Source organism: Trematomus bernacchii, unplaced genomic scaffold (genome assembly GCF_902827165.1).
Source record: "Trematomus bernacchii unplaced genomic scaffold, fTreBer1.1, whole genome shotgun sequence".
NCBI lineage: Eukaryota > Metazoa > Chordata > Actinopteri > Perciformes > Nototheniidae > Trematomus > Trematomus bernacchii.
The window spans coordinates 1,091,265-1,119,186 of NW_022987609.1; the positions used below are offsets into that span (position 1 = coordinate 1,091,265).

The 27,922-nt window shown below is 38.5% G+C and overlaps 2 protein-coding genes across 5 annotated transcripts; both read left to right on the forward strand.

Moving 5' to 3' along the window:
- The first annotated feature begins 229 nt into the window (after positions 1–229).
- On the forward strand, positions 230–13,151 carry bcas1 (brain enriched myelin associated protein 1). 3 transcript variants are annotated; one of them, XM_034131759.1, is made up of 15 exons: positions 230–340; positions 474–545; positions 794–878; positions 1,667–1,827; positions 6,263–6,442; positions 7,333–7,386; positions 7,621–7,653; positions 7,952–8,161; positions 9,414–9,479; positions 9,709–9,759; positions 9,876–9,941; positions 10,111–10,149; positions 10,839–10,961; positions 11,530–11,736; positions 12,184–13,151. In XM_034131759.1, the coding sequence occupies exons 2-15, from the start codon at positions 507–509 to the stop codon at positions 12,259–12,261; spliced, it is 1,392 nt and encodes a 463-aa protein (XP_033987650.1). In that variant the 5' UTR covers positions 230–340; positions 474–506; the 3' UTR covers positions 12,262–13,151. The 3 variants fall into 3 exon arrangements, with proteins under 3 accessions (XP_033987650.1, XP_033987651.1, XP_033987652.1); XM_034131760.1 differs by having other exon boundaries at positions 9,709–9,750; XM_034131761.1 differs by lacking the exon at positions 9,876–9,941 and having other exon boundaries at positions 9,709–9,750.
- Positions 13,152–19,029: 5,878 nt separating this feature from the next.
- Positions 19,030–27,793, forward strand: znf217 (zinc finger protein 217). 2 transcript variants are annotated; one of them, XM_034131763.1, is made up of 6 exons: positions 19,030–19,146; positions 19,850–19,996; positions 22,808–24,150; positions 24,334–24,441; positions 24,558–25,862; positions 26,297–27,793. In XM_034131763.1, the coding sequence occupies exons 3-6, from the start codon at positions 22,857–22,859 to the stop codon at positions 26,407–26,409; spliced, it is 2,820 nt and encodes a 939-aa protein (XP_033987654.1). In that variant the 5' UTR covers positions 19,030–19,146; positions 19,850–19,996; positions 22,808–22,856; the 3' UTR covers positions 26,410–27,793. The 2 variants fall into 2 exon arrangements, with proteins under 2 accessions (XP_033987654.1, XP_033987653.1); XM_034131762.1 differs by lacking the exon at positions 19,030–19,146 and having other exon boundaries at positions 19,884–20,138.
- The last annotated feature ends 129 nt before the right edge of the window (positions 27,794–27,922 follow it).

Genomic DNA, 27,922 nt, shown 5'->3' on the forward strand with positions numbered 1-27,922 from the left:
CAACAAGAGTGCACTGCATCGCCTTATTTCCTTGTGACTGATAAGATTATCAGCACATTATGATCATGTCGGGGGGTTTTCAGAGTGTTCACAGAGAGATTACCATGAGCTAATCATGAGCTTTTAATAAAAGAGCACCAACACTGTAGTCAGTGAATAGTAGGAAGTCCGATTGATTACTTAAAAACTGTCACACCCATTTCTTAAAGCACACCAACTATGTATATAGGCTGTAAACAACAGGCATGCACAGTTAGTTAGGAGCAGCAGAGTGACAGACTCCCTCCATATTTTATCTTAAGACGGATATCACTTGTTTGTCTTGCAGAGGTGTAACAAGGTAAGATATTTGAGTTAACACAATGCTATATTACTGAATGAAGAGACATACCAATTTCGATATATATTGCACTTTTGCAGTGTATAGTTTCTTGTTCATGCAATATAACTAAATGATATTTCTTTTTTTTCAGAATCGGAGTTTCAAAGCCTGATTCTTGGAAAACATGGGGAACGAAACATCCAAGAACCAAGAGCTTACCAAGGTAGCATTTTATTAAAAGTAACACAAAACTGTGATGTTAACCCTATAACTGAAGTATCTATAACTTATAATACATTTTAATTTTCTCATGGAAAAGCAGATGTTAATGGCTGTTTGGACCAAATATGTTATACCATATTTTGCAAAATGTTTGATTGTTAGCAGTGTTTTGTTCAAATAACCCACTGTAGATAATGTCTTGTTAACTGTGGACCAATCTATACAGTATGTCTTTATTACTTTTTATAGAATGGGAGCATTTCTAGGAAGCATAACAATGGATCAATGAATGGCATCTCTTCAAGCATCAAATCTAATGGAGTGGCGACTGTTGGTGAGTGAAATCTGTTTTTATTAGAATACCTAATCATGTTTTAACTTTAAAAAAGCATGGTAGAAATATGTCATATATATACACATTTGGACACAGTGTGTCAATTAAAATGTTGAGAATCTGAGGATGACAGTCATATTTTACTGTTCTTAATACTATTAAGCTGTATATTGCTTCTTGGGAAAATATTGTACACTAATCTCTGACATAAAATCAGCTGATCTATGTTGGATTAGTCCTTTGGACTTTATAACACTCTGTAAACACAGTGACTCCCAGCTGGACTGTGTCTTGGGACTTCCAAAGTAAACCTTAGGCGTAGTCTCATACAGTGACAGGGAGCAACTGTTTATCCTGTCATGGTGTGGTTTGTGTCAGTGCAGAGACAATAGTGCTGCAGGATTCCCACTGTCACCTGAGTTTGTCTAAGAGCTAATGTTGGCGACGGAGACAATTTCCCTTTCTCACACATAGTCCATGTTTACTTCATGGAGACATGGAGCAAAGTAGATATCGTGCATAAGTTTAATATTGCATTCAAAGAAGTTAACATAAAATAAACACTGATGTGTAATATAAATGACAGCTGCAAAAATATTTGGTAAAGCATATTCAAACACACGAATAATTATTAGATAAGATGCATTATTGTAACACAGACTTCACATTACAGACAAGAGAACAAAATAAAATAATCAACTAGCAACATGTAAAATATTTGTCAGAAAGTTAGGTAATTTCAGGTTCCAATCTTTAATTCCCAACCCCTTTTTTTAACCTTGCCACAGAAACAACTGAGCCGGAATACCTGATAGTCGAAACCGACTCTAAATCTGCTGAAGCTCAGATTATTTCTGAACTCCTGGAAACCATCATCCAAAAGGAAGAAGTCAAGGAAATAAATGAAAATCCACCAGATGAAAGTCTTCCTGCCCCCGATCCACAGACAGTAAGTGCAAATGTCATGCTTGTTTTCATATGTAATATTGTATTCTTTTTATCGTCAACAAATACCATGCAAAGACCTAAACAAACATGTGTTGCTCTCGTCGCTAAGGCCTGCTTTATCGTATTTCTAATCCAAAACGTAAAATATTCCAGTACCTGTTTGAGTAGCATTTACTCAAGAACTACATTGGCCAGCTTTTTTAAAATAATTACTTAACCCTTTTCTAGAAACAAGTATTTTTTTAATTAGGACAACATTATTGTGTCTATTTTGTGCCTTGGGAGGTTGGAGAGTAAAGCTGGACGTCATTTCTTTACTAACAGACTGCTGCTGGTGTAACGGCAACATTTTTTTACCTTAAACAATAATTAGTTGTGCCATTTTTTAAGATGTATGTCTTTTGGCCAAAGAAGAAAAGGGGGGAGGGAAATCCGAGAGCCCTGAGAGAAGAACTAATGCATTGTTGGTTTGGTCTTTTGTCATATTTGTTGACTATAAGGGAAATAAAGAAACATTTCTTATCCTTTAATGTTTTCTAATCCCCAAAACAATCTGCCTGCCAAATTGACTAATATCACTTCGTAAGGTAAGCCAATTTAAGGGGTATATAAACCAATCCACTAACAAATTGATACAAAAGGTAGAAAGAATTTCTGCAACCAAATAAATAAATAGTCTCAATCAAATGTGATCAAGCACATGGTTGTGTGTCACGGACTCAATTAATAAGCTCTATTTTATCTAAACACCAATGTTGATTTTCATGATAAAGGAGTCGGACACAAGGGAAGAGGAAGCCATCACCGTGATCATCGATGTGCACCAAGACGACTTTGAATATCCACTTTGGAAAGCTGAAATATCAACACAAGCGGACAGAAAAATTGAAGCACATATTTCAACGCAAACTGGTGAGGATAATGTTGATACAACCACCTATACTGATGGTCCAGTGGAAGTCATAATGGAGACGCAGGCATCGCAAGAAGATCTGCCAAATGAGTCGGCATTTGTCATTGCGGGGGTTGTTGAAGATACTTTGAATGAGGAGCACTTAGACAACCAGACAGCTGGGATCATCAATGAAGAACTTGTCAAGGAGAACATAGTGTGTGAGAGTATAGTATGCAGAGAAGATACAACCACCAACACTTATAGCCAACTAGAGGACATAGTCATAATAGAGACAGCAGCAACTGAAGAAGATCCATCAAATGAGCCTTTATTAATCATTGCTGAGGAGGTTGTTGAAGAGACTTTTAATGTAGAGCCATCAGACAACCAGGAATCTGGATTCATTAAAGAAGAACTTGTCATGGAGAACATTGTGTGTGTGAACATAGTGTTCAGAGAAGAATGGATGGAAGTTATCGACATCATAAACTTCAATGAATCTAATGCGGTCACTACTGAGGCCCAGGAACCAAATGGTGTCTCCTCCCCAGATGAAGAGCCAACCACTACGGTGATGGAACCAATCCCGGAGGTGGTTTGTGAGGAGCAAAATCATTCAGCTGCAAACCAAGACATACCTGAAGAGGACATTTCTGTCCATCCTGTGACAGTTCTGTTAGTAAATGTGGAATCTGCCCAAGAAGAGGTCACTGCAGATGATGTCGTTACAGTTGAGGTAGTACCAGAAATATGTGAACAAAAAGTTATTGCTGTTGCAGTTCAGAATGTACAAGAAATATGTGAAACCGTGGAATCTGCCCATGAAGAGGTCCCCTCTGAATATGCTGTTGCAGTTAAGGATGTACAAGTAATATGTGGACAAGTAGTACTTGATGATGAGTGGGATTGGTGTCCTGAGGAAGAAGTTATCATTGTAGAAGCTCCGTCTATTGAGCGTATCACCTTTGAAGAACTTCCTGAAGTAAAGTTATGCTCTCATGATGATGAAGACATGCTTGGATCTATTCTTGAAGGTATTGCTACAGATATGAATGCAGAGGTTGGTGAAGATGTGAGCACTGATCTGGGACCAGAGCAAGTTGAAGAAACAGAGCCAAGTCATGTCCAAGATGATGATGAGATGATAATGGCGGCAGCGATTGAAACCCTTTCACTAGAATTAGACTGTTTTTCCATCACCTCTCAGGAATCTCTTGATGATTCTGCGGATCATGTCGAAGAAGAGGTGATCACTGCAACTAGTTATTTGCATTTGTCTGGAGAACAAGTAGCAGACCTAGTGATTCGAGGGGAGCCAGTTACTGAGATGACAAACGAAGAAGCAATAGAGGCTTTATCAAATGAAATGGAAGCAGTGCCAGAAAGTGTTGAAGAACATACGACAGGAGGCCAAGTCATCGGGGAAGACAGTTCTGAGGAAACTATGGAACAAAGTGATGATGTTTTGGCTCAAGCTGTAACACCCGAACAAACCCCAGTAGAACAGGTAGAGGAAACCCCAAGACCACTTGAAGAGGATGCAACCCAAGAGTTGTTGAGGAACACACTAGAAGCAGTTTTTGAAGATATTTTGGGGCTGCTTGAAGTTACTGAAAACATAGTTGAGGAACCTGCTGACGTGCCACCAATGGATGCCACAGAAGAGTCTGAGCCTTGCGTTTCAGACCAAGAGGAACTCGTAGAGGAGAACATCGTCTTAGCCGAAATGCCAATAGATTCAACTCATGTTGTTTCTGAGATGTCTTTGGAGGAGAATGCAAGCCTTCCTGAGCAACAACGAAATGGCAACGTGTTGGTAGTCTTACTCGAGACAATCAAAGATGAAGTTACAGAAGAGATCCTGCAAGAAACAGATCATTCTGGTCCTAGTTTATCTGCTGAAGAGGAGAACTATGCTTTTCTTGAGTCCATTGTAGAGGGAATCCTCGCAGAAGACGATGATGAAGCTGAATGTGACCTTGTGACTAGAGGAGGACTCTGAAGAGAATGCTGAGGATGTACCAGAAAGATGTGAAAACGTGGAACCTGTCCACGAAAAGGTCACCGCAGATGATGCTCCTGCAGTTGAAGATGTACCAGAAATATGTGAACAAGAAGTACTTTCTGTATTGGAACTTTCTGTCCCTCCTGTGACAGTTCTTCTAGTAAATGTGGAATCTGACCATGAAGAAATCAGCGTAAATGGTGTCGTTGCAGCTGAGGATGAATCAAGGGGGATCTCCACAGATTCATCACTGGACTGAAGTGTCACAACCACAGACATGGAAGCGTTATTTGTCAGGTTGCAGTCAGCTTGTGTGGAAGTTGTTGAAGAATCAGCATAGAGGCTTTTGGTCGTTTCACGCTATCTTTAGTGGGATACGAAATTACTGTTACTATTAATGTGGCTCCAAAGGAAGAAGAGCAGTAAAATGTTGAATGAATTGTCTGAACTTTTGTAATAAAAAATATTGATCTACCTCTTAAGGAAATCATGTGTTTAATGTTTTGCACCAGGAGTTATACATAGAGGTAGCTGTTGTTGTATCGGCTAGTAGCAAACTACGTACATTTGAGAGTAAGTTGCCATACTAAAATACTTTGATTTCTTATTTAACAGTTGATTTGGCTAGTTATCTACTTTACTATTTAATCAAAGTTATCATGAGTTTGTATCTGTTTATAAATATGTTGGGCAGCTTATTTTTTTTCAAAGAGGCTAGTTGTCCTTTTAGTTGAACAAAACAAATAGAAAGCTCTGATTCAAAGTAATGTCTCTTTACTTAAAGAACCTTTAACTTAGTTTTTCCCCAATTGTAATGAAAAAAAACTTTACTATGAACATGTTTACTCAAGTTTAAAACACAGGACAGAGACCTCCAATATTTTGAAGGAGAAACTTGTGTGTGATTGTGATTGGCCCTCCCTGGCAGTCCCTTTGCTGCACAACTGAAGATATGTAGTAGTAATTGCAATTTGATTGTAAATGGTATGTTGTGTTTTATAATAATTAAAAGCAGTGTTATTTACATATCATCAACACAAGATGAAATTGTGAAGTTTTGAAATGTTTTCCAATAAAATGAAAAATGTAAACATCTTGTTCATTCATAATTTAGTTGTTTTTGTCATGATTCAAACATTTTTTATCCTTTTCATTCGTGTTTAGTGACAAATAATACCTACTTTCACAAGAGAAAGAGAAGGGTTTCAAAACATTCAAATTAAATCAGTCCACACTGAAGGAAAATTGTATGCTAAACTATGTATTATATACCCACCATCATGTCACAGCAAGGTATTTGAGTTTCCTCACATTTTCCAGGGCATAACTCTCACGCATTGTTGAATATCAATGAGTGAGGGGTGGGACACACACATTAATAAAAGGCTGATTGTTGACAATGCCTCGAGTAGGCAGAGGCATGGTTGGAATTGTGCTCCCATCTCAATGCTGCGATTAAGACACTCACTGCTTGCATTATCAGCTGTGGGGCTCTAACATAATTCTCAAAGGCTAATTCTTTGTGATGCTGTATAGGGGACAGCTAACTTAAAGCAAGAATCAGAATCACTACCGGAGCCGGAGAGTGTGACTCTAGACCTGTGTCCAGTTGAAGAAACAGCTCCTGAAACTGTCAACGGAAACATTCAACCGGTGGAAACCCAAAAGGCAAGCAAACCAGAAGAGAATCCAGTTATGAACTTCTTCAAAAAAATAGTAAGTGACACAATTTGAGAAATTAGGGGCGGATATGCAATTGATATTTCAAATTGTTTGAAAAAATAGACTTCTGGGGAAAAAAGTACATTTGCTGTAGTGTAAAGGAAGGAAACAGATCTACCATTGTTATCTGTAATTATTACTGAAGTCAAACAGCTGCTTAAACTTAAATGAACATTTTCACATTTCTCTTAAAGCCTTACTGAAACCAAATAATTTAATGATAATGTAAAGCAGTCTTAATTAATTCAACAGATGCTGCGTGACATTTTATTGGTGATTTCTCTTGTTTTATGTTGAAGTATGTGAAAAGGGACTTTTTTGGCACATAAAAGATATCCATAACAATATGACAGCACTGATGGAAAACCTACAACAAGCAGCTATTGTATTTCCTCTTGAACGTGCTGTGTTTGGGTCATTTTAAAGAGTTACCATTGCTCTAGCCCCATGCTAATCAAGTCTCTGAACATGCGGGAATGTGGTGGCCTATTGTTCGAGCCATAGTGTGAGCTCACAAGGGGGGCCTGTGCTGTTGGAAGTTGAGATTTGTGAAGAGAGAGCGAGGGCAGGCCTACGCCATCTCCGCAGCACAATGGCTGTCACAATGACAGCGCACGTACTGTATGTGCTCTGTCAGGGACCTCAGAGTGCCTCAGTCAGCTCATCATAAAAGCCTGTGTCTGCATTCATGAAAGGCTTGTATCTAAATAATATTTTTTCTGTTTCTATAACACGGGCGAAAGAAAGCTGACTTTGTTCTACACAGCTTCAGTGCAGGCTATAAGAAATAACATAATGCAAAGACATATAACATTTGAAAGCTAGGCCTTTAGTTTGTCTATTACGAACAGAAAAAATAAAAGTGTTCTTCCCTTGTTGCACAGGTGACTCCCAAAGTAACCAAGGAAACAGCTACTCCTGAAGCCACAAAAGAGCAGGTGAACAGATGTTTTTGAAGCATTAAATCACATAAAAGACATGTTTAAATATTAACTGGCCGTTGTTAAAGAAAGGTTTTCATTTTCTCGTTTTTATTTCATCTCAACATCCAATGTATATCATGCTTTTTTTTGTTTAGTTGCATCAGTGAACTCAAGCTTATTTGCACATCTTCGTTTGCTTGAGCTTAACTTTATTTCTCTAACTGTTTCCTTTTTTCTGTTGGCAAATAGTCCCCGGAGTGCCCACCAGTGACAACCACTACTGTGAGATCATTCCCCATGAAGTGTTATAATTAGTTTTTATTTACCTCAAAAGGATATCTTTACTGGACATTAGTTGGGTTCAGTTAACTTCCATAAATGCTACTTTAATTGCTAGTGTTTCATTGTACAGACACATTTTTTTCATTGTTTATTTTGGACTAAACTTACTTGCTAAACTATACTGATAACTGGTTTGCATGTATCATCTCACCTTAAGTTGTAATTGCGACTTTATCATGTATGTAAGTGTGGAGTGTTTTCTTTTTAGCAATTATTTGAACACTCACTCTCTGAATAGGTCGCACAAGTATCTGAGCCGCCCCCAGCACCCAAAGGGGGGATGTCTATCCCACCACCACCTCCTCCAGAGCCACCCAAAATGGAAATCAAGGCAGAACCAGCTGCAAAACCTGCCAAACCCACACTCAAAGAACCAAAAGCTGCTGGAAAGTCACCCAAGGCCTCAAAAGGATTATCAGTCAATCTGAGCAATCTCTTCCGTCCAAAGGTAAATAAACAGCAAATCAAAGATTGTAAGACAAGATAGTTACGTAAAGGGGTGTTTATTCATGTAGAATTGCAATGATGCATGAGTAAAATGAGTGAATGTGAATTTGAGGTACTGCTAGGTCTCAAGGCATCCAAGGGCAAGGGTGCTTCAGCAAGTGGAGCCAATGCCAAGACTGCAGCAGTGGTACAGTAGATTATTATATTCTCTAACTGACCATGGCTCTTCCTGTTACTAACTGAACAAGAGCTGGTCTGTCTGGAGGTGGCAAGAACAGAACAAATTGCTGTTTTCAAATTGGAATAAACAGCAATTGTGTAAGATAGTATTTATTGTGCCTTGAACCTCACCCAGGGTATCAGATTGTTGTTGTTCTCTTTCAAAGATGTGACTTGGATGTGACATGGAGATACATGTCCAATAATCACATCAATATTTCAGGAGAAAACAGTGTCAAGTTAGCAGCACTGTTTGTACCACAGTCCCTTTTCCATGATATTTGCACCATTTAAATTGTATTAGTGATTCATTTAATTCACACAAAATGTTGAGAAAATACACGTATTTCGCCTGCATAAAATGATATGAGGAGATCAACACTACTCTCATGTTTTTGCACTAGCTATCAAGCTACAGTCAGAAAACATGGAGCTTAGCTTAACACAACAACTGGAAACAAGGGAAACAGCTTGCTTGGCGCCTGGAAAAAGAATAAAACATATTAAAATGACCTATGAATCTTTAGACAGTGCACTTTGTCAAGTAAATTCACACTGCATACTAAGTAATAGTTGCAAAATCCTACACAATTAGACTGCGATACATACTCAATTTGTTGTCAGTATAACTAGTAGGCTACATTAGCATGTGAATTCAAACAAAGCCCAATAAATAGTTGCAGCACATGAATCCTATTAAATAACAACTTCTCATTTGTACTCACTTTATGTACAAATCAAACAGGCAACATACAGTGCTATTTGCTTACTTAAGAGCTAGCCGATTCTTCCTGCCTCCAGTCTTTATGCTATGCTAGGCTAACCACTTTCTAGCTACATACTTAGCTCATTGATATGAGAGCGGTATTGATCTTCTCATCTAATTCTCAACAAGAAAGCACATACGTTATCAAAAATGTCAAACTATTCTTTTAACTTTTTTATAATGACAACATTTCCTCTGTGTTTAAAGGACATCTCCTGTCTATCATGTTGCTTTGACTAACAATATTAATTCCTCCAATGTCCTGCAGAAAGTCAATGATGAACCACCAGAGCCAGAAGTAGAGGTAGAGGTACAACCAGTAGTAGAAGTACAGGTAAACCAGAGTGCATGCTCAATCTCATCAGGAGTATTCAGGGAATAGTGTATTTTAATGTGAGTTTGAATATCAAGTATTTCACCAAACCCCTCTCTAGCACAGTGGGTATTATTTTAAACAGTCTTTTACAGCTGTGCTCATAACAGACATACCATATAAATGAAAGCACGTTCAAATCGTCTTAATTTGCATCTCTTCAGAATAAAAAAGTAGTTTTGCTCTGCAGGAGACACCAGAGGAGACACCAGAGCCAGTTGTAGAAGTCCAGGTAAAACAAGTATGAGAGTTATCAATCTCAGGGTTTTGTCTTTTTTTGGGGGGGATTGGAATAGTCGTCTGATGATCTGATTATTCTCTGTTTTCATATGTTGTGATTCATTTGCATCTGCTCAGAGTGAAATTAATGTTGAACCCACTGAGACAGCAGAGGAGGCTGCAGAGCCAGTTGTAGAAGAGCAGGTAAATCAGCAGGAAGTGCTCACGAATGACGTGTTATTGAACCAGCTATCAAATATTATGTTGAACCAAAAATAATCTTTCACCATTAATTTAAAAAATATGGCATTATTCTTTCACGTTAAGAATCTGTTAAAGCATTTTTATCAAATAATGTTATAATTCCCGGCAGATGGAGGAAGAGGTACCACAGCCAGTGGTAGAAGCTGAGGTAAATTAAAGGAGTTCAACATTTTGGGAAATACTCTTAATTGCTTTCTTGCAGAGATTTGAAGATCACTCTCATATCTGTCCGTAAAGTATGAAGCAAAAGCTAGCAACCGCTTAGCTTAGCTTAGCTTAGCATAGGCTGTGAACAGCTAACCGGCCTCTGTTGGAAAGTAAATAAATCAGCCTTTAGCCATTTAACATTTCTGATAAAACCACTACATTACAAAACAGTGTGATTCCATAACGTTTGGACAGTCAGGCTAGTTGTTTAAATTATTTATGCTATGCTAAGCTAACAGTTTCCTGCATCCTATATAATTAGGTATGAAAATTATATCAATCATCACATTTCTTTGCAAGAAATATACTTTTCGTGATGTGTCAAACTACTTCTTTAAAGGAGTAATCTTGGGTGGTGTCCTTGTGTTGTTGTTCCTACAGACGATAACATTCTATCTTTTGTGCATGATTTTCTGGGATTTTCATTCTTACAGGGACTGGTTTTTATCCCATTTTTCTTCCTCCTCTTCTGCTCTGATCCTGCTTGGATCGTTTCCAACCCTTTTACCTTTTCTTTTACTTCACAGGTGGCAGCTCCTGTTCTCACCCTATCCGCTTCAATCATTGCCTTGCCTTTAAATCATCAATACCTCATGATATGTATTGTCTTCTCTGCTGTTTCCATTAAAGAAGGTGGATCCCTCAAAAGCTGGCACCCTGGAGGCCGCCATGAAGCCCGAACCTCCACCGCCTGTTCAGGAAGAAAAGAAAACAGACTCAAAGCCATCCTTCTTTTCCATGTTCAAGTCCAAAGTAAGGACCTATATACAATATCTTAGAAATATGGTGGAATTATTACAGAAAGTAACAAGTTAATGTGAATTTAAGGTATTCTTAAACCACATGACCACAGGCAACAACAACTGGAGTAGTCAATACAGTAGCATGACCTCTCGAAAATAGACGCAATATTAACCAGATGAATACAAAAATGTATAACATCTGGTATTAAAACCATATTTGAGAATCATAACAGCACATATCAGTGCATTTACTAAGACACACTGGATCCTAACATCTGGTACATCTTAATGTCACTTCAAATGGTACATAGGATGTAATCTCAAAGTTCAAGTTTCAAGGCTTTTATTGTCATGTGTACATAGCTACTGTGTAGTTATGACAATGAAAATCTTAGGTCACAGGCTCCTCCAACACTGAAACACAATAAAACAGATAAAATAGTACAAGTAAATAAAATAAAATATAATATAATAGAAACAGAATATGAGTTCAACTGTGCGTAATGATTGGTGCAGATCAGACATTCCTATGTACTTAAACAAAAGGCTGCAATAATTCGTTTTTCATTCACTTTCAGGCCGCTGACCCCAAGAAGGCGCCTCCTGCCCCCGCTGCAGCAGCAGAGACAGTGAAAGCCAAGGAGGAGCCCAAAGCAGCAGCCAAGTCAGAGGCGGTTGTAGAAAACAAACCCGCTGCAGTGGCCCCTCCAGCTGGAGAAGATGCAGCCCATGCTCCCAGGAAACTGGAGAAGAGGAACTCCATCCATTCGTTCTTTAAAACTCTGGTAAGGATGGTGTCCCTTTTCCACTGAAGTTACTGACGCGTTGAATGGACCTTTATATTGCAATTAGTTGCAGCTTATCTCCACTAGATGGCAGCAACAACTTAACAAAGTAACCAAACGTGTGGGCCATATTTGCATATTGTGAATTATTTTTGTAGAGTTTGTTTTTATATATATTTGACTTAAATAAGTGGACACATATTCCTTTCACAGTAATCAATGCAACTGAAAAAAGGGGGAAGTGCTTTCAAAAGTAAAAAAAAGACCTCAAATTAGAAATTGTTCCCCACAATATAATTGAAAAAAGGCTTCTAGAAAACTTAAGTCAAATGCAAATACTCATCTAATGGGTTGTGTTCAGATATGGCATGCATAATATGGGTCTTCAAAAACAAGATTAGTACAGTAGATAGAAACATTTACAATTGTTTTCCCTTTCAACTTCAGGGTCAGAGACGTAGCTCGACAGAAGCCGGGGTCCAGACGGAGCAAGTCCCTGCAGCTGCAGCTGAGAAGGCCAAATGAAACCAGAACCAACAGTGAAGTTTCCCTGTACAAAACCCCTCTATCTTTGTTGCTCTTACTCAATCTTTATATCTTTCTCCGTCTCATTTTACTTTCAACCTATTGAGTTACTTTAACTACATTTTTTGTTTTTTTGTTACTGTTCAGAAGTTAAAATATGGAAAGAAAAGTGACTGAAAGGGTAAAAGCAAGTCGATAGAAAGTCAAAGTTGAACAAGTTGTGATTTGAAATGCTCAAAGGTGAGGTTGTTGAGATATATATATATATATTTTCTAGTCATATACATGTCTTGACTTAAAGTAATGTGAGTGAGAAACGTTTTCTACAGACATTTAATGTGACTCACGGGGTTTGAGCAATAGACAGTACCAGGCTTTGCTTTAAGCAATAGGTTTGTCAAAGGAAAAACAGGTTCAATTTTTAGAAGGCAGAAAAAACCTCGGCAATGCAGAGGTTAATATCGAACGAATAGCAAAAAAAGTACTTTTATCTATATGACATTATAAGAACATATTTGTATAACAAACTTCACTTACATATTATTTTAACTTTATATAAACTAAAGCACATGCATACACATCCTAACAGTCATGTATTGGGCCATATGGGAAAAATCACAATCTTTACTTATCTGCACGAAAATTATTGTAAACAAAAACAAAATGGTGTCGTTGTGCAAATGTGTCCTTGTGGTGCGCTTTGCCTCTGTCATATATCACAGTCGCTTCGCTTTTTAATTTGATTACAGCATGTCATTTAAAAAGACGTCTTATGGTGTTAGTTATTTGTTTTTCGACATATGTGCAATTAATATAAAGCTTTCGTTTACCTATATGTATGTATGTGTAACTTCAACTATCTTAAAGACAATAAATATGTTCACTGTTTATTTGTTGTCTATCAGTGTGTACAAGTTGTAGGAACAAGAAAAACTGGATTTGGAGACAACTGCAAAAAATATGTGGCTCAGCAAGTTGTACTAAAATAATGTTACATCATATGTTTGATAAGATACAGGTCTAAACGTGTGAGCTAATAACACATGACATACGAGTGAAAGCTGACTATGTTGGGTGTAAAAGTAAATACAGTAAGCCATGTTACTCATCTATGTGTTTATCTGTATGGCTAATAGACAAGTGACAGGTATCTGATAGACATGCTCGCAAGAAATACAACAGCTCCATGAGACACCTTGGAGATAAAAGATATGAAACAAGATCTGAGGAATTGTATATTCCGGGTAAAGGAAGCCCTTAAATCTTCCATTACCATTTATGATGTAATTTCTGTGATGGATCGCACAGGGCGCAGTCTTTGGAAGGATGTGTTATAGAAGGTAATGTCTGAGACCCACCATTCACCCACCATGAAGGGATGAGTCTCGGCCCCTGAAGGCATAACTCACGCTGCTCCTTTGTTATCAATGAGACACACTCTTCTTGCATTACCCTCTATAATAGTTGTGATCATTTCAAATCGAGCATCAAAGTAATTGCCATGGCACTTAGGGAGGAAAAAGTGAGGTATTGCTGAAACATGTGGTTCATTCTCTGAGGATTGATTTAAATTAAGATGAACGTTTTTGTCTCATTGCTATGTGCGAAAAAACTCATTAGTAAACATAAAGTCATTAATTATTTACATGATCTTAAATTCAAATCCTTTAAAGCACCACGCCAGCACTTCCTTATGTCTTCTCTTTCTCATGCTGTTATTAGGAAATTCACTCGGCCTATTATGCCAAAAGAAAATGCAGATGACAGCTGCATGTCGCTACAAGCAGTCCGCCAGAACTGTGGGTGTTTCAAGGGAAGGCTTTTCTACACAATCCTTATTTCATGAGCACAATCACAGACATAAATGAACAGAGTGGAGTTATAGGTATGGATTTTACAATGCATACAGATTGTACACCCTGCATAAGATCCGCTTGACCACCATGTTGCTGCAGTTCATCCCAGGACAATGCATGGGACTGTGTGAATGCAGCGAGCTCAGAGGGGGAGGAACAAGGGAACAGTGGGCAGGGAGGCTTGACAGGAGGCCTGCTGTCAGACCCAATGTGCATCAGGGCACTGCTCGCTGCAAACAGGTCTGTAGAGTGAGGAAACATTAGGGGAAATCATTCCAGGGTCAAACAGATTCACATTATTCGCAGTGATCTTCCCTTTAAAGGACAGTCCTGATGGTCCTGCAGGCCCAACATGTGTGTTTGTGTTAGGGAGGCTTCCTCATGCAGATGCTTTCAAGTGACTTTTAGGGCTGGTTTTTGTGGGGCTTTTCAGGGGAATGTGACATCCTGCTGCAGGGACAAAAGGCGTCTGTAGTTTGATACCACACATGCTATAAATAACTGAAGCTATTTGAATGCCTCTCTAAATAAAATACATGTTTTCTGTTAATTGATGTTGTTTGTCCTCAGATAAATGGGGTTGGCTATGTTCAGTTAAAACAACATTTTAAATAAGATAAGTTAAAGGGGACCTATCATGCAAAATGCACTTTTGTACGTCTTTTATACATGAATATGTGTCCCCGGTGTTCCAGGGAACTCACCAAGTGTCAGAAAACACAACCCTCTCTATTTTCCTCCATACCCAAATCTCTAAAAAAGGGGCTGCAACGGATCTGATAAAAACTGATCCAGATTTGAACACTGTCCTGACGTCAGGACGGTGGCACTATGGCTATTGGGCCAACTCCACCAATCAGGAGGAGACAGCGACGGCATTGCCGTTCGAAAGCGCTGGAGACGTTGTAGTACATATGCCAGGCCTGTAGGTGGTGCTGTTCTCACAGAATCAGCCCTTGCAAAAACAGAGCTAACATTTTTCAAATTGAGCGAAATGAGGCATGGCTAAAATGCATGATCTGTTTGGTATTTTGAAAAAAAAAAGTATAAATATGCCTTATATAGGTATGGTCCTACACTATATTATTCAAATATAGCATGATAGCTCCACTTTAAGAAGTACTTAAGGAAATGTTTGCGTTGTAGCGGTATAAAAAGACAAGGCAATGTACATAAGAGAAATGAAAAGAAACACACAATCCAAAATATTTCTGAAATAGAAATAAAATAGCATTAAAAAAATTAAAATATACACATGTGGAATTTGTGGAAATACAAATTTACAGTAACTAATAATAAAAAACAGTAATAAATGATGATTATTAGAGCCAATCTGCAGATTAAATGCTTTCATTTCCTTTTTTGTACTCCTTTTTTGTAAACAGACATGGTAAATTGCATTTTGATGTATAAATTATGTTTAAAAGTAAAACATCATTGAACAAATGCGGCCCGTAACAAGGTATTATATGTTTCTGCTCCAGCAAATGCATGACAAATGGTTTTTAAACATTCCTGATGAATGTAGATTATTACATTTAGATTATCAGCCATGAAGATATCCATCTAGAATACATATGGTTTACCTCAGACTCATGGATATGCATCATTAGGATGAGGTTTCTGTGTAGCACAGACGGATCAGAATGATTGACTACAGAGCAAATGCGTCTAAACCGAGGTGTGGCGTCCTAATCTGCCAATTTTAAATGTAAGATTTTTTCACATGTTTCCAGGCGATGTATTTTATATTTGAGATTAAGAACAGGTAAACAGCATTTTGTTAGTTTCTCCTTGATTTGATGATTAGAAAAACCTAATATTCCAAATAGCAGTATTGAACAGATGCTTAACTCTCGCTATGATTATCTAAATAATAATGGCTAAGAAACTATTCAATACTTATCTGCATATTTGTTTATTTCTATATACCTTTTCACCTTCATGATAGTGTATTTTCCAAGTCCTCGACATTATAGACTTTATTTCTTTTATATATTTGTTATGATTATATGGGTCAATATGGGATATTGAAATAGTCAGTAAAGATTGAACTGACAGCAGCGCACTAGCAGCAGAACAAAGAGCACATCCTCAATACCTCCTCAGGAAATATGCAAAGTATGTCAAATATTTGCATTACTCAGAAAAAAGGAATGCTTTTTGGTCCTGATCAAATGTGTCACACTGATGATCCACAACACAACAGCTGGTTGCATTGACTTAACATTGCCGGCTAGGGGTGAGAAAGGAGATTATGTATTATCAGTGTCTCTCAGGATTATGAAAGAAGCCGGGCGGTGAATCTGGAGGAGAACAAAGCAGTCAGCTGCTCCTGACACGTCAAGACAAAAAGAAGCAACCTCAGCCTTTCCCCATTCGCTGATCCGGTTCCTCTGTCTGTCTCCTGAATACATAATTACTCATTCGAGCTTTCAAAGATTGCCACCTTATCTTTAATTAAAAGGTACACACTTCTGGTTTGAATACACACATGTATGTTGTTTTTTTTAAACAATCTGAGACAATGAGTTTGCAGGATTGTGGATGAGAAATGACATTAGCATAAAGTCAAACAATAGGACACGGTTAATTGAATCAGTGAACAGTAAACAATGTTCGCCCACTTGTTGCTGTCAATACCACTTCAGAAAATGAATGCTATGTAAATAACTGCATTATAATTGAAAGAAAATCTGGTTAAACACAAAGCTACCACCACCTCCCACATAGATGTCTTTTTTTATGATAGGCTATAACATCTCCTGGCATTTTCATCATCCCGAGGCATCATGCTTCTGCAGATTGATAGCCTTTCACAGAGCCTTTGTGGCCGCAGAACAATAGGAAATGAGCGGGAGGCCTCGACGTGTCACATGTGGTGCCTTTGATTAACATACTAGACTTGTTTGTGTAACAGGATCTTGGGGTGAGGAAAGAATGCCAAAGTACTGAATCAGTATCGCACACAATGTTTTAAGTCAGGGAAGAACATGTAAGTGATTGAGTCCTAATAAAGGCAACTGAATGCAGGATGACTTATTCAACACTGTACTGGGAGAACATGTGGGCTATCTTTTGGTATTTTTTAAGACACTTTATTTAAATGTATCTTTTTAAATGTGACACTTAAATGTAATTCATCAGTCCAATATGTACAACTGATGCCATGGTGAATATGTTAACTAAAATGGCTATAAAACAGGTCGAAATCCTCCAACCCAGCCCATTGAAATAAAGTGACAAACTGAAGAAAACGCACCAAAGTCAAATGAAAATACATATTGAAAAAAGTATAAATATTTGATTTACAGGAAGAGGGAGAGAATATGTAAGAAAAACGCAGCTGACTGAATGAAAAATACATAGGAGGAGATTTTGATTAAAAGAATAAGTATTATATATAAAATATTTGTGATAATGGAGACACAAATCAAAGAAAATGTAAGAATAATGCAACTAAATAAATGAAAAATACAAAGAAGGACATTGTGGAAATGTAATCTAATATATATTATGTATAATATTACTGATAACGAAGGCAAGGCAAGGCAAGTGTATTTACATAGCACATTTCAACACAAGGCAATTCAAAGTGCTTTACAAAAATGAAAGACATTAAGAAAATGGCATTAAAAAGCAAAGATAATAAAAGTTACATTGCAGTTTAAGATATGAATATATCAATTAAAAGCAGCGGAAAGAAAGGAAGAGAAAAAAGAAAGGAAAACTGCACTAAATTAATGAAAAATAAATAGGTTTAAATAATAAATATTATATGTAAATAATACCGATAATGGCGACAAAAAGGAAAGAAAACAAAAGAAAAACGCAACTAAATAAATCAAAAACATATAAGACGACATTATGAAAATATAATAAAAAGTATATATAGTAAGTATATTGATGATAATGGAGATATAAAAACTGTAGTTCCCCAACATGGCCTATTTAACCCAATACTTGAAGTTACGAAACAAACAATACAATTGTTTTTACTATAAGATATGTTTTATACATGACAAGGGCTATTCGTTTGCATAGCCTTCATTGGTGCCTTTGGATACGTTTGCTTGTCAAACCAGCAGATTGTGTTTTAGGAACAGCAGATTGGTCTGACCTGTTTTGTAACAGCAAGTATTACAAAACCATTTTTTATATGGGCCTAAAGTCAAAACCCTATCACAGCCTATACGAGAGGGAGGATAAGACAACAATCTAGCCAAAAAAAATTGTCTTTGTTCACTGTTCCTTAACTGGGAGTGGTTACTGATAAAATGTTATTTCTTTTTTTGAGACATTACTGCCACTAGGGTGGAGGGTGGAGGGTGTGTGTGTGTGTGTGTGTGTGTGTGTGTGTGTGTGTGTGTGTGTGTGTGTGTGTGTGTGTGTGTGTGTGTGTGTGTGTGTGTGTGTGTGTGTGTCAATAATGAATGTACACTGAAGTCTACTGAATATCCTCATTGATTATACAATGTATGGCTTTAGGCTGCCATCAATGCCTGGTGTCTGTTTGTTAGGGTGGAGGAGGGGCTTTCTATTTAACTTCACATTACCAAGTGGGTGTGATTGTCTTTATCTCATACAAATCAGTGTTTTCATCTTATGGGGTGTTTTGTGTCCTTATAGGGACTTTTCATTATCCCTGTCATAATTTAGTATTGTGATTAGACTTGTTAGAATAGCTTATATAAGGTTGGACATGCCCCTATCTAGGCTGTAGGGAGCCACCCCCTCTCTTGATGATCAAACACATGCATTTGCATATGCCTTTATAAAAAGGTATTTTTTTAGGTCACCACAAATCAAATTACACATAAAACCGTCATACTTTAAGGTACGTTGTGCATGTTTTATAAATGGGAACTAGCCGACTTATATCATGACTCACTCAACCAACCTGCTTCTGCAAAAAAAAAAGAAGAAAAAAACCCTCATGTAACTGTGAAAAGTTTGAGGCACCCCTCCCCCATCTCCACATGGTGGCTGATGCATGACGTGAGAGCGTGGACGGAGGGTTACACTTTAGGTAGGTTCACTGCAGCAATACATAAGAAACAGTGTTGTTGTGTAGCCTGTGGCCATAATCTGCATAAAGAAACCAATTCGGTGACTGTTTACATACATTAAAGTAGCTTTTAGACGCGTAATCATACGAGCTAGGCCAAAGTCAGTGAAGTAAACACAGTTAGACATAACACATTAGACTGTCTGGTATAATGGAAGTGTATTATGGGTGATTTAATACAGATGACAGTTAATACATGTCCAAAACAGCCATACCTGTATCTGGTGACGTAGCAAGATCTCGTAGTCTTACATCAGTCCTCCGCATGTATGTTTTTCTACCTCATTCGCATTGGGTTTTTTTCTTTATTAAGATCTTTATTGGAAAAAGTCATGTACAAACAACATGGCTTTCAGTGTCGAATACAAGCTAACAAAAAAAAGCACAGGTGTATACAGAAGAGAAGAATAAACATAACAAAAATAATGATAATATATAATAATGTAAAAAAAAAAATGTTAAAAACAGAACAAAGGGCTATGGTTCTTTACATAGATGGTATTTGTTGTGCTTGACAGTTTAATTGTTTTGTATTAATGTAATGGCATTACTATAATAAAGACACTCATTGTGAAATACATAACATTTAGGGTTTAATTCGCCTGTTTTTACACTTATCTAAATCCCTTTTATGTTATTCGTCGACCACGTGACTGCCCTATAGGTTTTTTGGGGTTGCCGTGCACGCGCTTCCATCTTCCCCTTGTGAGAATCGTTGGAAGAGGAGGGAGCGCGCCTCAGAGTTCAACAGCTGCACACAGTGAGGAGCAGGACTCGAACAAATATGATTCACATTCAAACAATTCAATAGGTGAGCTGCTTTTTCCCCAGAACAAAAAGGCGTGTATATGTGAAATGAAGAAGAAGCCAGAAGTCACACACTTCGCTCTGAACTCCTGAATTGACTCGCTCGTAGTATCAAGTGTCATTATTAATCCGGAAATTCTCACTTGGTAAGGTATTGTTTGGTGACTTTCTGCAGTTTGCTCGAAGACAACACAAAGTGTGCTAACGTTTAGGGAGAATTCGAGTCTATTTTTGTTAACGTTGTCGTGGTTACGTTAACTTTATCCGAGGTTTTAGTTTAAGAAATGGCGTTAAACAAATGAATAATCAACATCGTGAGTACACAATGTATCGTTCATTTGTTGTCATGAAATCCTCGCTATAGGAACGTGTTTCCACTCAATGTAAAGCGTATTCTTTGAAGAAATCAGCCATTATTGATATATTTAAGTTGATCGTTTAAAAGAAGTCACCCTCGTGTTCTGGTTATTATGCACACATAGACATGTTATAGCAACAACGCTTAACATACTTTGATTTTGGATTAATTTGATTAAACTTAAAGGGTGTAATGTTAAAGTGACTTTGAGCATCCCCCACTCCCTAGCAAACTAGTGGTGTTAACGAGGGCTGAGCTTACTTAAATAACAAGGTGGCTAACGCTGCCTCACACAAAGCAGGCGTGCTCTTTAAAAAAAATCACACTGGGTCATTATCGACAGTAGCATGGTCCCACCTGGGTTAAGTCAAAAGTTCAACAAGGCAAAGTAATAATGGTAAAAAAAAATAGCAGAGGTGGGAGAAGTACTCGGATCTTGTACATCAGTAAAAGTAGAAGAGTGCAGGAGTATGTTACAAGTAAAAGTCCTGTATTCAAAATGTTACTCAAGTAAAAGTAGGAAAGCATCCAAATATACTTAAAGTACCAAAAGTAAAAATACTTATTATGCAGATTGGTCCATTTCAGAATAATATATGATATGTTTTGATTATAATTAGTGTCTGTTTATCAAAGCTGGTAAAGGTGCAGCTAGTTTTAATGACTTTGTATACTGCAGGGTAGCTTGTGAATTGACTCCAGGTGGAACTAAAGTCTGATTTAAGTGGTGATTATATTTCACATCATTAATCCTATTTAGTAACTAAAGGTACAAAATAAATGCAGTGGAATAAAAGGACACGATTTACCTCTGAATTGTTGCATAGTAGCATACAATGGAAATACATACCTCAACATTGTACTTAAGTACAGTACTTCAGTAAATGTACATAGTTACTTCCCACCTCTGAAAAATAGTAACATTTTGCACCAAAGGTGGAAGAAGTACTTGGATTATTTTTTAAGTAAAAGTAGCAATGTTAGAGGGTAAAAATACAAGCAAAGTATGCATTCAAATTTGTACTTAAGTTTCATTTCCTCAAAAAGTATAAGCATTAGAAAAATACCAAAAGTACTTGTTATGCACATTAAAACAGCAGGCCTTTTAAAAAAAAATATTATTAATGTTTATCACTTCAATTCTCACTACTGTTAAGCCTAACCTATACTAATATATCATAATGTATGTGTCAGTTTATTATTAATCTAACACTGCAAAGTAACTAAATATGTAACATAAATGCAGGGGAGTAAAAAGTACAACATTGGCCAACAAAATATAGTGAATTAAAAGTACAAAGTACCATAATGTGAAAATGTTCATGTAAAGTTCAAGTACCTACATTATTTACTTAAGTAGAGTACTTCAGTAAATGTACTTAGTTACACAACCTGCCACAATGCTGAAGTTTATTGAGGAGATACGAGTGGTTTAATGAAAAACAACAAGCAATTTATTACCAACTACTTTCCCCAGGTGTAATTCTAATACTTATTCAATGTATATTTAAATAAAATAAAGTGTGGATTAATAGATATTGAGACTGTAAAGTGGACTGCTGTCTGTTTTGCTTTTGTAGCAGTCTTCCATTAGTATTATTTGAACTTGCTCTACCAGTCGCTCCACCCTTGGGACAAACAAACGTAGAAGTTGATGTGGATTTCTTCAACTTTTTACTGTCTGTGTCATCAGTTTATGCTATTTTGACAAAAAACAAGGAAGTATTCAATAGTCAGACAAAGGGTAAATGTAAGGTTATTTACTCCTTAGAGCTTCCTTATAATTGAGAATGTGACAAACAGGCGTTGTTGGCCAGTATAACATCAACACGTTTTGTATCTTAGATGTTTGACTGTTTTTTAAATGTTGTTGAGTGCCAATACTTTATTCGGTTTACTAAAAAGAAGAAAAAAAAACATAGTTGTCAAATTTAGTAAAAGGTATGTTTTTGTCCAGGAAAGGGTAAAAAATGCTATATTGTTTTAATTAAGTGATATTTGAATAGCTTAACTCAACTTTAGTTCACTATCATCTACTATTATTTTGAAAAACAATTGTAGCTTAAAGCTTTGTTTTTTGCAAATACATTTGTAAATGTATGATAGTTCTGATATTTTCTACAAAATGACTTTTTTGATATAGTGTTGCTTTTTTCTAATATTTTCAACATACATTATTGTTAACACTTTTGAGTTTCCAAACCAAAGAAAGTTAAAAAATAATACTTGTGAGCTATACAAAAGCCATGTCTGAATGTTTTATCAATGGCCTGTACAGAGAGGAAACAAGTTGTCTGTGCAGTTGATTGCTTAAGAGATTTGTTTCCTGTTTCAGTCTAAGGGTAGGCCGTTCTCTCTGTACATTTTTAAATGTATTCAATCTCCAATTCAGTAGCAGCTACCTGATTCTGTTTTGACATACAGCAGAGTCTAAAGATACATTTCCTTTTGTTTCAGGTCCCTAATAACTCGGACAGTGTGTACAGCGTCCCCCCTTCAGAGGAAAATGCCGACTCACTCTCTGTCACCGTTTGTGGAGAGCCCAGATGGACTTGCCCAAGATATTCTTTATAGTAACGCGTGCACCCCAGGGCCCGGCTCCAGCATGACACCACACACCACCTACTCAGAGAAGGCGGTGTTGCAATCAGGAGGAAGTGTGCCACTATCTTGTATGTTCTGTGATCACACGTTTACTCACCAGGACGAGTTAGGACCCCACGTTCTGACACAGCACCCCTCCACCTTCTCTGAGCCGGCTGTGCTCAGAGTGGAAGCAGAGTTCAGGATCCCAGGAGAGAGACCCTGGTCCAAACACAGCAGCATCCCCGTGGAGGAGGAGGAGGTTCGCAGCTGCATCGTGTGCGGACAGGTGTCGCAAGATGCCAACGAGCTGGAGGCCCACATGAGGAAGCACAAGGACTACTTCACTTACTGCTGCAACTTCTGTGGACGGAGGTTTAGAGAGCCGTGGTTTCTGAAGAACCACATGAAGATGCACGTGAAACCAGGAGCAAAGAGCAAGTCCCAGCAAGATCTGGAGACCCCCGCCACGGTCAATGGTATCGTCCAAGACACTCCTCCAGAACCTGTGAGCACTGTTTATAAAATGTGCATGGTGTGCGGCTTTTTCTTCCCTGACCATGACAGTTTGGCTGAGCACAGTAAGGTACACAATCGAGAGGTGGAGCCCGGCAAAGATAAAGACAACGAGGAAATGGAAGACACTACTGCCAAACAGGAAACATTTCTTCACAGTCTAAACCTCATGCCTCGCTCTTTAGGAAAAACAGAGAGATCATCAAAATGGATTCCCCAGCTGGATCCATTCAACACATATCAGGCCTGGCAACTCGCAACAAAGGGCAAGATAGCAGTTGGCCCTAATAATATTAAAGATATCGGCCAGGAAGCCAGCACAGACAATGAGGAATGCGGCTCAGATAAGGAGGAGTTAAATAATATTTGGTCAGAGGGACAAGGAGACAAAACCACCAAAGAAGGCCTTGGGAAGGAGCTCCGACCTCAGACTGTAGCAGAAAACCCAGCGCCGAAGCGGAGGTCTCTGATGCAAAAAGACAAAGAAAGGCCAACCACTTGTGAGGAATGTCAGAGGACTTTCAGGACCTACCACCAGCTAGTTCTCCACTCCCGGGTCCACAAGCGAGAGCGAGTGGGCGGAGACAGTCCCACTTCCTCTTTGGAAGGGAAGTTGTCGCGAGTAGGTTCATTTGATCACGCAGAAGAAGGCTGTGAGGAAGGATTTGAGGAAGCAGCGTTGACAGAAAACCTGGGTCCAGGTAAATTACATTACACTCTCATGATTCACTCATACTGTCCTAATTGGGATTTAAGAGTTGTTTTTCATACAAATAACTTTACCAAGTGCTCCCTCTGCTGATGGGAGAGATTATAACACCTGCTTTTTGGCTTTTATACTGTCTTATTCCTCTCTATGTATGTTTTTGTGTCTATTTTCAAAGGTGAGGATGGTTTTGAGCGATCAAAAGTCAGATCAAAAGCGTGCAGTTATTGTGGCAAATCTTTCCGATCAAGCTACTACCTCACGGTTCATCTCAGGACTCACACAGGTATGTTCAACAATCATTCAATAATGAAAATCATACTGCCTACATGATTTTGAAATTAGGTGGCTTGTATTTTAAACTATGCTGTACTTAGGTGTTTGTATCTTTGTTTGTTTCAGGTGAAAAACCATTCAAGTGTGCTTACTGCGATTACGCTGCGGCCCAGAAGACTTCACTGAAGTATCACCTGGATCGCCGCCACAAGGACAAACCCTTAGTGGACATCCCCAGCAAACCCACGCCCTCTCCTAACGATACAAAACATGGAAATGAGGAAAGTCCCGCACCAAATAGATCCAAACTCTGGGTTCCCGGAGCCAGACCGTGCACCAACAGAACGCCAGAGGACAGATTTCAAAGCATAAACAGCCAGATCAGCAAACCCCTCGCCCAGGTTAATGCTGAGTATGAGAAGTTGACCGCTAAGTCTGCTTACTCCCCGACGGACAATGCGCTCATAAAGTGTCCCGTACCCGTGAACCTGAAGATGGAAATGGAGGAGATGAAAGACGAAAACTGCGAGGCCCCGTTAAATCTGTCCTTAAAAGTGTCTCTCTCCATCCCCAAAAATGCATCAATAACAATCTCCTGCTCGTTGTGTGCGTATAAAACCATGTACCCCGAGGTTCTGATCATGCACAAGAAGCTCACTCATAAAGACAAGTCAGACGGCGCGAAAAAGAACGGTTGTTTGAAAGTAAAACGTTTGACAGGCTGCCCCCCTGCGCTCGAAGGGAAAGACGTCATCCCTCTTCCGATGATCGACCGGCGCCACCCTCGTCGAACCCAATCCCCTCCCCCTCAACCTCCGAAACCACCAGAAAAGACCCCTCCCGAACCCCCAAAGCACTCTGCTATCCGTGCACCCGTACAGGAGGCTGTCCAGGAGACCCAGCGCAGCATCGACACACATCAGGAATATTCCAGGTACACGGAGGTCATGATGAAACCAAACGCAGGCAGCAAGTTCACCATGGAGCGCTCGGACCCCCCGGAGAGGGTGGGCATCGGGGAGAGGAGTTACCCGGCGAGGAGCGGAGTCATCTGGCACTCGGATGCTGCCCGGCTCTGCCTCTCCAGCCGGTTCGGAAACCTCCCTCGAATGGATTTTGGCGAACCTTCGGGCAAGAGATTAAAATACGGCGGGGTCCCTACAGGCAGGGAGGTGGACCCCGGAGACATGCTGGGCTTCAGAGGAGCAATAGGGAACAGGATGCTCATCTCGGGGAGGAAGAGCATGCCGCAAATGCCGGGTCCATCCACAGCCTCCGAGAGCTCTCTGAAGACGTCCGCAGCGCTAGGAGGGAGTCTGGATGCTGAGTGGGGCATGATGAACCTCCTGCGCTCCTACTCCCCCAACGAGCTGGCCTCCCTCTACCACAGCACCGCAGGAAACCCCGGGCAACTGGCCAACCCCAGAGCAGGTATGTTTCAGAAGTCTTTCATTGTCCTGCAACGGGGAAATATACGGTATTACGACAGCAAGAGTATAGATTAATTCAAAAGAGAACACTTTCATATTATATAAAAAAGTAGGCACAAGTTATTATTAATTAAAACACAATAAGTGAAAAAAACTAATAATAGACACCATGGTAAAAAAATTAATAAGTAGCAGTGTATATAAAAAAAAGTCCTGTTTACAGATTGAAAATTAAGTTGACATGTATTATGTTTGCTATATTTATTTGTATCTGTTTTATTGTGTTTTATTGTGTAAGATTTCCATCGACATAACTACACTAGCTTTGTACGAATGACAATAAAAGCCTTGAAACCTTGGATCAAGAAAATAAATGACTTTTATGTCTGCATATCCTGGCGGTTTGTAGAGTTAACATTTCATATTCCTCCTCAGGCGGCAGAACTGTGCTGTACCAACACTTACCCACAATGCCCAGCCTCCAGAGGAGAGAGCCCTCTGGCCCTTTCCCTCACCAGCGCTACGGGACCACTGACAAAAACACCTAAAGTGGCACAGAGGAAAAAAGGTGGACATATATTTTTGAAGAATAAACAACTAGAGCTTTCTTTTTTTCTGATTTGCGAACCCTGACCAGAATCGTTTTCCTGGTACTGATATAAAAGTCATCATTGAAAATATTGAAAATAATTAGATTTGAGCCATAATTTCTTGGAGAATTTGTTCAAATTAGGATTTAAGAGAGATGGTTTGTGCTCATTAGGCTCTCCAAACTTAATATTCTTTTCAGAAGAGGGACATTTGATGCATTGATATTTCATGGCTGAGGCTGTATATTTTCTTTTTGGATAAAAAGTGCAGATCATCTCTCTTTGAAGATCAACTGGTGTACACGGTGATATTTGTTTCTATTCAAAACTGTTGCTTAATCCAAATTTGACCCACACTAAAGTTCAGATATCTGTAAGTGTCTATGACATAACAGTACACTTTGTGGGATGACATAAATATATCTGTAAGCTTTCAGTAGATAAAAATATATAAAGTAAGTAATGTACATTTTGTGTAAAATTGCTGCTCTGTTCACTTACTGTTTATGTACAGGCAGTAATGAAGCACTATCGTGGTGTTTCCCTTCTCCAAGGCACTGAAGGGTGGGGATTCTCTGTTTAGTAACTTGATGGCTCACACACAGGCCACAGTACCAGGTCCTGTGTGTGTGAGTGGTCTACCTCATGTTGTCACGCTGTTATTTTTGTAAAGCTGCTGTAGCCATCATGTCAGCTGAGCCTCTGCTCCTAGTTATTGACCAGAGACGGGTGTTTTGATTTGTATTATAACTAGACGGACTTGTATAACTACATGTGTTTTGTCAGGCGTCTCTGTGTTAGTCAGGCACCATAAAATAAAAGTCCACCTCTGGCGCACCATTAACTGTAACACAGAACCGATTGTTTGGTTAATATTTGTCCTTTTTGAAAACAGCTTTCATCTGCTTTAGTGGTGCCTCAAATCCTTACGCTGCAAAATATACCAAATCTCACCAGTTCTGTTATCAAATGGCGATGCTGTATTATTTTGGACATTACATTTTGTCACTATTCAGGCAATGAAAGTGTTATTTAGTTTCAAGTTGCAGTCATTCCTGGATTGTCATCAGGTGGTAGATGCATCACTATAGTTTGGAGGAAATATACAGATGGTTGATAAATGGTTCGATTAAATACACACTGTGAACATAAAGTCTCAGGTTAACTCATTTACGAGCCGTTTAGTCTTATTTAGTATTTCTGCCACTTTGAAAGGCTTGGGTTAAGTTATTTCTTTTGTTTTGTTTGGAATTCACATTACATGTGTACTTATGTAAAAAGGAAAATATTATTTGAGATTTGTATGACACATTTCAATAATAAAGTGAGGCGAAAAACTGTGTGTTCATCTTGGTTATTTTATTGATAGGCAATCTACTATAATGTATGTTGTAAATGGTCTCAAATATGTATATTAGGCAAGTAAAAAAAATATCAAAGCACACTCAGATTTGGGCAAAACTACAATGCA

Coding starts and splice junctions, on each gene's coding strand:
- bcas1 (XM_034131759.1), top strand. CDS start 507: ATGGGGAACGAAACATCCAAGAACCAAGAGCTTACCAAG. Junction 546..793: donor AGAACCAAGAGCTTACCAAG/GTAGCATTTTAT, acceptor TACTTTTTATAG/AATGGGAGCATTTCTAGGAA. Junction 10,962..11,529: donor TTTCCATGTTCAAGTCCAAA/GTAAGGACCTAT, acceptor ATTCACTTTCAG/GCCGCTGACCCCAAGAAGGC.
- znf217 (XM_034131763.1), top strand. CDS start 22,857: ATGCCGACTCACTCTCTGTCACCGTTTGTGGAGAGCCCAGATGGACTT. Junction 24,442..24,557: donor TCATCTCAGGACTCACACAG/GTATGTTCAACA, acceptor TGTTTGTTTCAG/GTGAAAAACCATTCAAGTGT. Junction 25,863..26,296: donor ACTGGCCAACCCCAGAGCAG/GTATGTTTCAGA, acceptor ATTCCTCCTCAG/GCGGCAGAACTGTGCTGTAC.